Source organism: Colobus angolensis, unplaced genomic scaffold, assembly GCF_000951035.1.
Source record: "Colobus angolensis palliatus isolate OR3802 unplaced genomic scaffold, Cang.pa_1.0 Scaffold200, whole genome shotgun sequence".
Lineage (NCBI taxonomy): Eukaryota > Metazoa > Chordata > Mammalia > Primates > Cercopithecidae > Colobus > Colobus angolensis.
The window spans coordinates 4369287-4381678 of record NW_012115156.1 but is presented as its reverse complement, the minus strand read 5'-3'; the positions used below and the strand labels follow the sequence as shown (position 1 = coordinate 4381678).

At 40.9% G+C, this 12392-nt stretch overlaps 1 protein-coding gene across 1 annotated transcript; it reads left to right on the top strand.

The window, feature by feature from the left end:
* The first annotated feature begins 7906 nt into the window (after positions 1-7906).
* LOC105511624 (immunoglobulin-binding protein 1-like) lies at positions 7907-9334 on the top strand. Its single transcript, XM_011941797.1, has 2 exons — positions 7907-8582; positions 8904-9334. The coding sequence occupies exons 1-2, from the start codon at positions 7907-7909 to the stop codon at positions 9332-9334; spliced, it is 1107 nt and encodes a 368-aa protein (XP_011797187.1).
* The last annotated feature ends 3058 nt before the right edge of the window (positions 9335-12392 follow it).

Genomic DNA, 12392 nt, shown 5'->3' with positions numbered 1-12392 from the left:
TGCCTCCCGGGTTCAAGCGATTCTCCTGCCTCAGCCTCCCGAGTAGCTAGGACTACAGGCCCCCGCCACCACGCCCGGCTAATTTTTGTACTTTTAGTAGAGGTGGGGTTTCACCATGTTGGCCAGGATGACGTCGATCTCCTGACCTCATGATCCACCCGCCTAGGCCCCCCAACGAGCTGGGATTACAGATGTGAGCCAATGTGCCTAGCCTAGTTTTCTTTCTTTACATTTTAATATGACTGAACTGATTAGTAGTTCCCAAAACGCAAAAAAAAAAATTGGATTATTTGCCTTATAAGTTTGACAGTGAAGCAGGGTATTTTGACTGTCAATTTGACCATTCAGAATATTTAATATACCACGATTTATTATTTGTATTCGTCACAGTTGGACAGTTACTACTTTATACAGAAACTTAATAAGTATGTGGGAAAATTAGATTAGTAATGTATTAGAGCATCTAGTACAATGGATAAAGCCTGAATGATGAAAAAGGAATTACTCATTATTTCTCATGGATTTTCTAAGAAAAAGTGCACATTATCAGCCGGACACGCAGTGGCTCACGCCTGTAATCCTAGCACTTTGGGAGGCCGAGGCGGGCGGATTGCCTGAGCTCAGGGGTTGGAGACCAGCCTGGACAACACGGTGAAACCCCGTCTGTACTAAAATACAAAAAACTAGCCCGGCGTGATGGCGGGCACCTGTAGTCCCAGCTACTCGGGAGGCTGAGGCAGGAGAATAGCTTGAACCTGAGAGGCAGAAGTTGCAGTGAGCAGAGATCACGCCACTGCACTCCAGCCTGGGCAACAGAGTGAGACTCAGTCTTTTGTCAAATTTAAAATGAATATTACTGTTAGTAATGACATCAAATAAAAATGATTTTACCTAAAACTGCACATGGTAAAATTGATGATATATATATTTTATTTTAAAAATAACATCTTTTTAAAATTTTTATTTATTTTCTTTTCTGGTTCATGTTCTCTCATGAACATCTTTTCTCTCTCATGAACATCTTTTCTCTCTCACTGCAGCCTGAACCTCCTGGCTCAAGTGATCCTTCTGCCTTGGCCTCCCAAAGTGCTGGGATTATAGGCATGAGCCACCTCACCTGACCATAAATGTTCTTTTTATTTATCTGAAATTATTTAATCAGAATCAGTTTTTTTAAAAATTTATCTATTTATTTTATTTTATTTTGAGATGGAGTTTCACAGTGTTTGTCCAGGTTGGAGTGCACTGGCATGTTCTCGGCTCACTGCTACCTCTGCCTCCCAGGTTCAAGCGATTCTTCTGCCTTGCCTCCCAAGTAGCTGGGAATACAGGTGTCCGCCACCATGCCCGGCTAATTTTTTTTGTATTTTTAGTAGAGACGGGGTTTCCCCATGTTTGGCCAGGCTGGTCTCGAACTCCTGACTTCAGGTGATCCACCGGCCTCAGCCTCCCAAAGTGCTGGGATTATAGGCATGAGCCACTGCACCTGGCCCTATCTATTTTTTTAACAGGCTCTCTTGCTCTATTTCTTAGGCTGCAGTGCAGTGGTACATTCACTACTCATTGCAGCTGCAAACTCCTGGGCTCAAGCGATCCTTCTGCCTCAGCCTCTGCCCACCTCAGTGTGTGGTGTGTGCCTGTAGTCTCAGCTACTTTCTGGAAGCTAAGGCAGGAGGATAGCTTCAGCCTAGGAGGTCGAGGCTGCAGTGAGCCAGGATCACATTACTGCACTCCAGCCTGGGCAACAAAGCAATACCTTGTCTCAAAAAAGAAATTTTAGGCCAGGAGCGGTGGCTCATGCCTGTAATCTCAGCACTTTGGGAGGCCGAGGCGGGCTGATCATGAGGTCAGGAGATCGAGACCATCCTGGCTAACGCAGTGAAACCCTGTCTCTACTAAAAATACAAAACATTAACAGGGAGTGGTAGCGGGTGCCTATAGTCCCAGCTACTCAGGAGGCTGAGGCAGGAGAGTGGCATGAACACAGGAGGCAGAGCTTGCAGTGAAGGGAGATCGCGCCACTGCACTCCAGCCTGGACGACAGAGCGAGACTCAGTCTCAAAAAATGAATATAAATAAATAAATAAATAAATAAATAAATAAATAAATAAATAAATAAATAAAATAAAATAATACTCTGAGGTACAATATAAGTTTCTTTTTTAAACCTAAAACTATTCTGATCCACTTTAAGCCAGCAAAAAGGGTTTCTAGGGGGAGTCTGATAGCAAGACAGAGTCTCAAGTAGGGTAAGATCATTACAAATGACATCCTATCACCTTTGCCATATTCTGTTGGTTGGAAACAAGTAACAAGTGCTGCTTGCACTCAAGGCAAGGGACTACACAAATGCATGAATATTAGAAGTGGAGATAACGGGACGCCACCTTACAGTATGTCCGCCATAGCTGGAAAGAAAGAAATGATAATACTCCAAGAAGAAAGTATGATAAATTGAAGGTACAAAATAAGATGACTAGAATATGCCCAAACATAACAGTTATCACAGTGTCAATGAATTAAATTCACCTAAAAAATCCAGAAGAAAAAATAAACAGAAGACTTGGATGTGCTGTTTCTAGGAGACATACCCAAAAGAAAATGATACAAGACTGAAAATATTGGCATTAGAAAACATACAGAACTGCAATACTAACAATATTTGGTAACAGAGAAAACAGCATTCAGGGCAAAAAGCTGTAACAGAGATAATGTGCGATATTTCATATTAATAAAAATCTAAAACACCTGGCAGATATCATTGTTTTGAATCTTTATGAACCAAATAATATGCCAACATTTAGTAATCAAGGAAAATTGAACAAATTCTGAATCATAATGGGAGATTTTAACACACATCTCTCACAAAATCAACACATCAAATAAATAAAAATAAGGCTATTTATGATTTAAGTAATGTAATGAGCAAGTTTGATTTAAAGGCATAGATATAGGCCAGGCACAGTGGCTCATACCTGTAATCCTAGCACTCTGGGAGGCCAAGGCAGGTGGGATCACCTGAGGTCAAGAGTTTGAGACCAGCCTGGCCAACATGATGAAACCCTGTCACTACTGAAAAAAATACACAAATTAGCTGGGTATGGTGGCGCATGCCTGTAATCCCAGCTACTAGGGAGGCTGAGACAGGAGAATGGCTTGAACTTGGGAGGCGGAGGTTACAGTGAGCCGAGATCTTGCCACTGGACTCCAGCCTGGGTAAGAAAGCAAGACTCTGTCTCAAAGAGAAAAAAAAGGAAATAGATATAAAAAACTGATTATACTTTAAGACACAAAGAAAATTACAACACATTTCAAAAGACATAAATCAGGCCATTTCACTATTTGCAATGCAGTAAAATTAGAAATTAAAAGAAAATAACAACTATTGAGAGATCTATCCATGTTAGACTAGGTGTGGTGGTTGACGCCTATAATCCCAGCACTCTGGGAGGCTAATATGGGAGGACTGCTTGAGCGCAAGACGAGCCTGGACAGTGTAGTGAAACCCCATCTCTGCAAAAAGAAATAATATATATATATTTTTAAAAGTGATCTATTCTAGTCGAAATTAAGAAATACCCTATTAAATATACATAATAGATTTTATATTATATCCTGATTTCAGAAATATTAATATATGAAAAAGATCATTTTAGGAAAAATACCGTATGTCTCTGGTTCTTAAAGATTATCCTTAGACTCCTGCTCCCCTCATGCAAGCTGCAATCATTTCTGCCCCTATTTGTTAGGATCCTGAACGCCAACAAGTCAACAGTCTCCTCCTCCAGACTTTTCTTTACGTTTCAAGACTCAGGGTAGCATATTTTGGGAGACAGGAACAGTGCTAAATATATTTGCCTGTTAACATATTTAATTCTCACAATAACCCTGATGAGAGAAATCCAGTTTAGATTGTGTAGAGTAACTAGCTCCATGAACATCTGTTAATGAAAACCTCAGCAGGGACAAATAATTTGCCCATGTCTTGTCCTGTTAGAGACAGAATTCAAACCTGGCTGGCTAGACAGCCTGTGCCGTTTTCTGTACATCAACCTGCATGCCAGTATTGTGTTCAAAGGTGTTTTCCCTAGCTTGGATTCCCGTGGAAAAGTTTAGCAAGACCATCTACATACCAGTCCGTATCCCTTAACTATGTTAGACTAGTAAGAGTTGATCTGTAAAATCTCAATGCTTATTCATTTTCTTTTTCTTTTTTTCTTTCTGTCCTGAATGGTGTTAGAGAGAACACTATCTCACCATTTCTGCAGGCTATTTTATTTTATTTTATTTTTTTGAGACAGTCTCACTCTGTCACCCAGGCTGGAGGGCAATGGCGTGATCTCGGCTCACTGCAACCTCTGCCTCCCAGGTCTAAGCAATTCTCCTGTCTCAGCCTCCTGAGTAACTGGGACTATAGGCACCTGCCACCACGCCCAGCTAATTGTGTATTTTTAGTAGAGACGGGGTTTCACCATGTTGGCCAGGCTGGTCTCGAACTCCTAACCTCAAGTGATCCACCCACCTCAGCCTCCCAAAGTGCTGGCATTACAGGAGTGAGCCACGGTGCCTGGCCCATTTCTTCAGACTTTAAAACTGAGAAAACAAATTAACTGGGACTGAGAAAATAAAACTATGCCCTGCTATGCATGAATCTGGGAGGACACATACAAATAAAGTTAGCTGCAAACTTAAAGAGAAATAATCTTTCCCTCAAGGACATGCTGCAGCTGTAAAGCATCAAAACACCCCCTTCCTGGAGTGACTACTGTTTTCTCTCTGACTGAGAAGCTTGGTTCCCTGAAATGATAGACTAGAAACCAGTTTGAAATTATGTCAGAAAGAATGAAATATGCCACCCTTACTTGGAACATCTAAGGCACAAAGAAGCAACTTTAATTTCCAATCTAGGTGCAAAGCTTCAGAGGACTTTCTGAAAACAACATTCCACCTTAATTTTCTAGTACCCAAAGAAATGGGAACCATGGCCAGGCATGGTGGCTCACCCCTGTAATCCCAGCACTTTGAGGGGCCAGGGCAGGCAGATCACCTGAGGTCAGGAGTTCAAGACCAACCTGACCAACGTGGCAAAACCTTGTCTCTACTAAAAATACCAAAATTAGCTGGGTGTGGTGGTGGGCGCCTGTGGTCCCAGCTACTCAGGAGGCTGAGGCAGGAGGATCGCTTGAGCCCAGGAGGCAGAGGCTGCACTGAGCCGAGATTGTGCCACTGCACTCCAGCCTGGGTGACAGAGTGAGACTCTGTCTCAAAAAAAAAAAAAAAAGAAAGAAAAAGAAAAGAAAAAAAATAAAAGAAATAGGAACCTGTTCTCCTTTGCAGTCCAGATCTGATGTTGTCCCACTTTACATACAACCCTATTTTGCTTTGATCCTATCTTTATTTAATTTTCGCCTAAATGTCTCTCTTCCCCAAATCCTATCTTTTGTTTTTTTTGAGACAGAGTCTCGCTCTTGTTACCAGGTTGGAGTGCAGTGGCGTGATCTGGGCTCACTGCAGCCTCTACCTCCCGGATTCAAGTGATTCTCCTGCCTCAGCCTCCCCAGTAGCTGGGACTCCAGGCATGTGCCACCATACCCTGCTAATTATTGTATTTTTAGTAGAGACGGGGTTTCACCGTGTTGACCAGGATGGTGTCAATCTCTTGACCTCGTGATCCACCTGCCTTGGCCTCCCAAAGTGCTGGGATTATAGGTTGGAGCCACCATGCCCGGCCCTCACACCAACTAATTTCTTTTTTTTTTTTTTTTTTTTTGATGCAGGTTCTCACTGTAGCCCAGGCTGGAGTGCAGTGGTGCAATCACAGCTCACTGCAGCCTCCACCTCCTGGGCTCAAGTGATCCTCCCACTTCAGTCTCCTGAGTAGCTGGGACCACAGGCGTATGCCAGCTTGCCAGAATAATATTTTTGTATTTTCTGTAGAGACAGGGTTTCACCACGTTGCCTAGACTGGTCTCAAACTCCTGGGCTCAAGTGATCAGACCTCCTTGGCCTCCCAAAGTGCTGGGATTATAGGCTTGGGCCACGGCGCCCAGCCCCCTATCTTATCTTTTCTTTTGTTTGGTGACATATCTCATAGTTTCTCTGATGTGCAGCCTCTCTTGTTGTAGCAAGTCAGTAAACCGTACTTCTTTCAACTACAGGTTTGTCCCTGATGGTCTGAGGCTGATTGGGCTGGAACAATATCATGGAGGTATGGCCAAGATCCTTGCTACCATGAACCAGAACCCTTGGTCATAATATGCACATCTGAGACTTCTCGAGTCTCCCCTGCATTAGGCCTCTCTGTCCTTGATTACATGGGTTTTGCACTGAATCTGGACTTTTATTATCTCTTTGGCCCTTTAGAGTCATGCTGATTTCTTGAGTCAGCAGGCAGAGCAATTTATCCTTGGGGTTAGGGCCCAAATTCATGAGTTTTTCTTTTATATTTTGTATTTCAAAAAGAGAGAGACAATGTATTTAAAAACAGTTTCTTTTTATATTACTTATAAAAGTAATATTTTTATTTTTGACCACGAGCCAGCCTCTTGTGGTTTGCCTCCAAGATACTTACACTACTTCCTGGCATAACTTCACAGAGGACAGTGAATTGTAGAGGCTACCCTGGAGAACTTTGGCTCAAGTAAGATTGTTCATGTTAGACATGTCTTAGAATGAAAAAGGAAAAAAAAAACCCAAGTCTCATGAGGAGACTGTCTTCCCTATCCTTTTTTTTTTATTAATTTTTTTCTCTTTTTTGAAATGTTTTTCCTTTTTGTCTTATCTTTCTAAAAGAGAGATCATTTAGTTTAATGAAAGACTCCCTCCCTCCCGAAACATCCTTCATTTCCATTCGTAGGGGTTTAATAAATATTGGCTGCTTTATTCTATGAGTTGGCAAAATTGTGAAGGGCCCAAGTTACTGTTTCAACCAACCAGGTGTAAAACTCGTGTGTGTGCATGTGTATCCTGAATTGGGCTTTTCTATATGTAAACTTTTTCCCTTTCCTTAGAGCAGAAAGATTATTAGCTTTTCTCCAATAATTGTATATGTATCTATAACTGGCTCCTGCTTTTTCTTCTCTTTTCTTTCTTTTTTTAAAAGAGACAGAGTCACACTATGTCACCCAGGCTGGAGTGCAGTGGCTATCCAGAGGTGTGATTATAGTACACTACACCGGGGAACCCCTGGCCTTAAGCGATTCTCCTGCCTCAGCCTCCTGAGTAGCTGGGACTATAGGTGCACGCCACTGTGCCCGGATTCTTCTCACTTTCTTTTCCTGTTTTCTCCCTCCTATCCTCCCTCAAGAAATTTTAAAGGTGAATTGACTAAAAAAAAATCATTTTGTTGTCATGTGTGCACTCTAGAAAATCTAGTCCACATAAATAATCAAAAATTTCTAAACAGAAAAAGTTAAAAATGGTATTTTGTTATGTAAAAATGCCAACACTGTATTTTAATTTTCATAATACTAAAGTTAAATTTCTAATGCTTTAAACTTTCTAAATTTTTATATTGGGCTTAAGAGTCAAATAACTTACTATTTCCAAAAATTGTGTAAGATTGAAAATATAATATGGTGCTTAATTAAATAAAAATATAATTAATTACAAATGTCTTTTAAAAGGTTTTGATTATGTGAAATTCCTGTAATACTATAAAATGTGTTAAAATTTTAATTTCTAAGTTCTTAAAATCTTAAGAACTTACACAACAAATTAATTGATATGTGATCTTTGGATACTTGAACAATTTTAAGTTAAAAAATGATATAAAACTCTGGTCATAGCATATGATGGAAAAATCTTAATCTTCTGAGACTTGTGATGTCTTCAAAGGAACCACTGATGCATGTGTGGAAATTTTATAATATAAAGAAAAAGAAAGGTAAAAAAAGCCCTCCCTAAGATGGCTGCTGACGACGAACTACTGCTCCCGCTGCCCCCCGGGCTGTTGGAAACCGGCAAACAGATTCTGGACGAAGTGGAAGTAGGGACTGAACCCGCCGGTTCCCGGACAGTCCAGGAGAAGGTGTTCAAGGGCCTGGACCTCCTTGATAAGGCTGCCGAAATGTTACCGCCGCTCAAGTTGTTCAGCCGAAATGAAGATTTGGAAGAGATTGCTTCCACCGACCTGAAGTGCCTGTTGGTGCCAGCGTTTCAAGGAGCCCTCACCATGAAACAAGTCAACCCCAGCAAGCGTCTAGATCATTTGCAGCGGGCTCGAGAACACTTTATAAACTACTTAACTCAGTGTCATTGCTATCATGTGTCAGAGTTTGAGCTGACCAAAGCCAAGAGCAACTCAGCTGAAAATCACACTGCTAATTCCTCCGTGGCTTATCCTAGCCTCGTTGCTATGGCATCTCAAAGACAGGATAAAGAAGAGAGATATAAGCAGAAGAAGGAGTTGGAGCATAGGTTGTCTGAAATGATATCTGCTGTGGAAAGTGGTCAAGCAGATGATGAGCGTGTTTGTAAATATTATCTTCTTTACCTTCAGAGGTGGATTGATATCATCTTAGAAGAGATTAAGAGCATTGACCAGGAAATTAAGATCCTGAGAGAAAGAGACTCTTCAAGAGGTATCAACTTTTTTTATTTTTTTTTATTTTTTTTTCAGACGGAGTTTTGCTCTTGTTGCCCAGGCTGGAGTGCAATGGCCCGATTTCGGCTCATGGCAACCTCCGCCTCCCGGGTTCAAGTGATTCTCCTGCCTCAGACTCCCTAGTAGCTGGGACTATAGGCATGTGCCACCACACCTGGCTAATTCTGTATTTTTACTAGAGATGGGGTTTCTCCATATTGGTCAGGCTGGTCTCGAACTCCTGACCTCAGGTGATCCTCCTGCCTTGGCCTCCCAAAGTGCTGGCATTACAGGCATGAGCCACCATACCTGGCCCAAGAGGCATCAACTTCTAACTCATCTCACCAGGAGAAGCCTCCAGTGAAACCCTTCATTCTCACTCAGAATACCGCCCAAATCAAAGTGTTTGGAGCAGGTTATCCAAGTCTGGCAACTATGATGGTGAGTGACTGGTATGAGCAACATCGGAAATATGGAGAATTACCAGATCAGGGAATAGCCAAGGCAACACCAGAGAAATTCAGAAAAGCAGCTCAGCAACAGGAACATCAAGAAGAAAAGGAGAACCAGCATGATGAACAAACACTCTACAGAGCTCGGGAGTGGGATGACTGGAAGGACACCCATCCTTGGGGCAACCACCAGAACATGGGCTGCAGGGTGCACACCTCCCCCACCAAGGAAAGCCAGGCAGTCCTCCCCTCCCTGGGTTCACGCTTCAGCTGTGTACAACGAAGGCAAAGATGCTAAATCTTGCTTTGCATTCAATAAAGTGTCAAGTGATTAAAAACAAAAACAAACAAAAAACCTCTGGTCACTAAATACAGATTTTATCTATTCTTATTCTTACAACGTTATAAAATGACTATACAAAGGATGTGCAAAGGTGCTTTTCAGAACAGAGGATCTGATAAAAAATAAAATAAGCAAACAAACAAGCAAAAATAAACTGTGCAAATGCTTTGGATGATATCATATATGGGTTTGTTTTGCCAGCTTAACATTTAGGAAGATAGTCTAAAATGTGTACCAAAAAAATTAGGTAGATATTTCTTGATTTCCTGTCTTCTAGACTTGCCTGCAAAAAACAGAAGTTGGTTGCTTTGGTTAAAGGTGATAATTAATAAAACAATAAAGACTATACTCATAATAATTACAGAGAAATATGAATATGTATGCAAGATAATTTAGTTTATTAAATAAATTCTTGATATATTTACATTATAATTTCAAGTATAAATACATTGATTTGTTTAATATACTGATTGGATTAATTTTATGTTAAAGTTAAAAGCTTTAATTTTGTAACTTATTTACATAGCCATGTAATTATATATGTCTAAACACACACATATAAATGTATATTAAGATCAATTGAAGAATCATCTATAAATAGTTAAAAAAAATTTAAGGTGAAATCAATGTTAGTAGATGTATTAAAAACAGATAAATTCTTGACTAACAATTGTTACAAGGATGACATTCTAAAATAAAAAAGAGTAAAATTAGAATTTGGGTTTTCTTTTTGGAAAATGACCAAGATAGTCTGTGACCAGATAACAGCTATTCTTTCTAAACACCAAATATTCTATTGATTCTCCAGACTTCTTGACATACTCTGGAATAATTTTGACCAAAAATTCCTCACTTTTCAGTTAAGTTGCTAGTAATAACTGTTCCCTACTGATGTGGTTTTAAAATATGTATAATAACTTTAGCTATCTTTTGGAGTTTTTGTTTGTTTTGTTAGGGTCTCGCTCTGTCACCCAGGCTGGAATGCAGTGGTGCAGTCTCCACTCACTGCAGCCTTGACCTCCCAGGTTTAAGCCATCCTCCCACCTCAGCCTCTCCAGTAGCTGCAGCTACAGGCATGTGCCGCCATGTGCAGATAATTTTTTTTTTTTTTAATTTGAGACAGAGTCTCCTTTGTTGACCAGGCTGGAGTGCAGTGGTGCAGTTTAGGTTCACAGCAGCCTCCACCTCCCAGGTTCAAGTGATTCTCCTGCCTTGGCCTCCTGAGTAGCTGGGATTACACTACCAGGCACACAACCATGCCTGGCTAATTTTTGTATTTTTAGTAGAGTCGGGGTTTCACCATGTTGGCAGGCTGGTCTCCAGCTCCTGACCTCAAGTGACCAGCCCGCCTCAGCCTCCCAAAGTGCTGGGAATACAGGTATTAGTCACCGCACCCAGAGGTCTTGGGTTTTAGAAATTATAATTTCTGTTCATACCTTATATCTTCTGACAATTCTTCTTCACTCTGCCTTTATTTTAGACCCTAAATTCAGAATAATAAAAATGTTAAGATGTCTTTTATCCTTAAAATATCTTTAGGCTTCCTAAAATGACCATTAGGTATTACAAATATTTGCTCCTTCACTTTCTACACAGGAAGAATAATTGAAATAATTGTTTGGCCTGGAGTGGTGGCTCACGTTTGTAATCCCAGCACTTTGGGAGGCCGAGGCGGGCAGATGACTTGAGGCCAGGAGTTCGAGGTCAACCTGGGCAACACAGTGAAACCCGTCTCTGCGAAAAATACAGAATACAAAAAATCAGCTGGGTGTGGTGGTGCATGCCTGTGGTCCCAGCTACTTGGGAGGCTGAAGTTGGCAAATTCCTTGAGCCCGGGAGGCAGAGGTTGCAGTGAGCAGAGATCGTGGCACTGAACTCCAGCCTGGGTGACCCCAACTCAAAAAAACAAAAAGAAAGAAAGAAATAATTAAGTGTGGGCGTTTTTCAAACTTAAACAATGGTGAGGACTATTTTTTAACAGCAAATATTTTTTAAAAACAGGAAAAAGAGAAGGAAAAAACCCGTATTTTATGAATTTTCTATAATGTGACATTTTTATTTTAAAAATAAGTAACTTAAAAATAGATATTACTCAGCCCAGCACGGTGGCTCACGCCTATAATCCCAGCACTTTGGGAGGCCGAGGCAGGCGGATCACAAGGTCAGGAGATCAAGACCATCCTGGCTGACCCAATGAAACCCCGTCTCTACTGAAAAAATACAAAACAATTAGCCAGGTGTGGTGGCGGGCGCCTGTAGTCCCAGCTACTCAGGAGGCTGAGTCAGGAGAATGGCGTGAACCTGGAAGACGGAGCTTTCAGTGAGTAGAGATCGTGCCACTGCACTCCAGTCTTGGGGACAGAGCGAGACTCTGTCTCCAAAAACAAAAAGATATTACTTAGAACATAGAAATTTACTTAAAAATATTACTTAACAATAGAAAGTTAAAGAGCATATCAATCATATATACATATTTAATGTATTTTAGTTTGTCTAAATCTCTCTTGGTAAGCCAACAGCTGGAAGACATGCACTAAGAAAATGGGAAGCTGTTGGTAGAAATAATTTTCAGATATGTAGAGAAATAGCTGGGATTTAAAAAAAGAACTGTGGGAATCTGGAGTCATAAAGAGACTGTTGTAGAAGGGGGATGTTAGAAAGAACAAAAAACGGGGAATTTAATTTTTTTCACAGGAAAATGAAACAGAAAAAAACTACTTTGGATACAGCACAGAGCCAGTGAAGGATATACAATAGTACTTCTGAAACAAAAGGGAAGAAAAGAATGCCCAGAAGTTTGTGTATAGGAGAACCCACCCAGCATTTCTGCTGTGAATATCAAGAGGCAAGGCTAGGTCTTTCTTCATCAAAGGAAGAGCCTGGAGAATGCTGGGCTGGTAATGTCAGCAGATCCATTTACCTACTCAGAACTCATGTTTCCACTTTCCTTTTGAGTTCACAAGGGTGATCTGCTAAGATGGTAAAGTCTCTGGGGACTTTTTTTTTTTTTTTT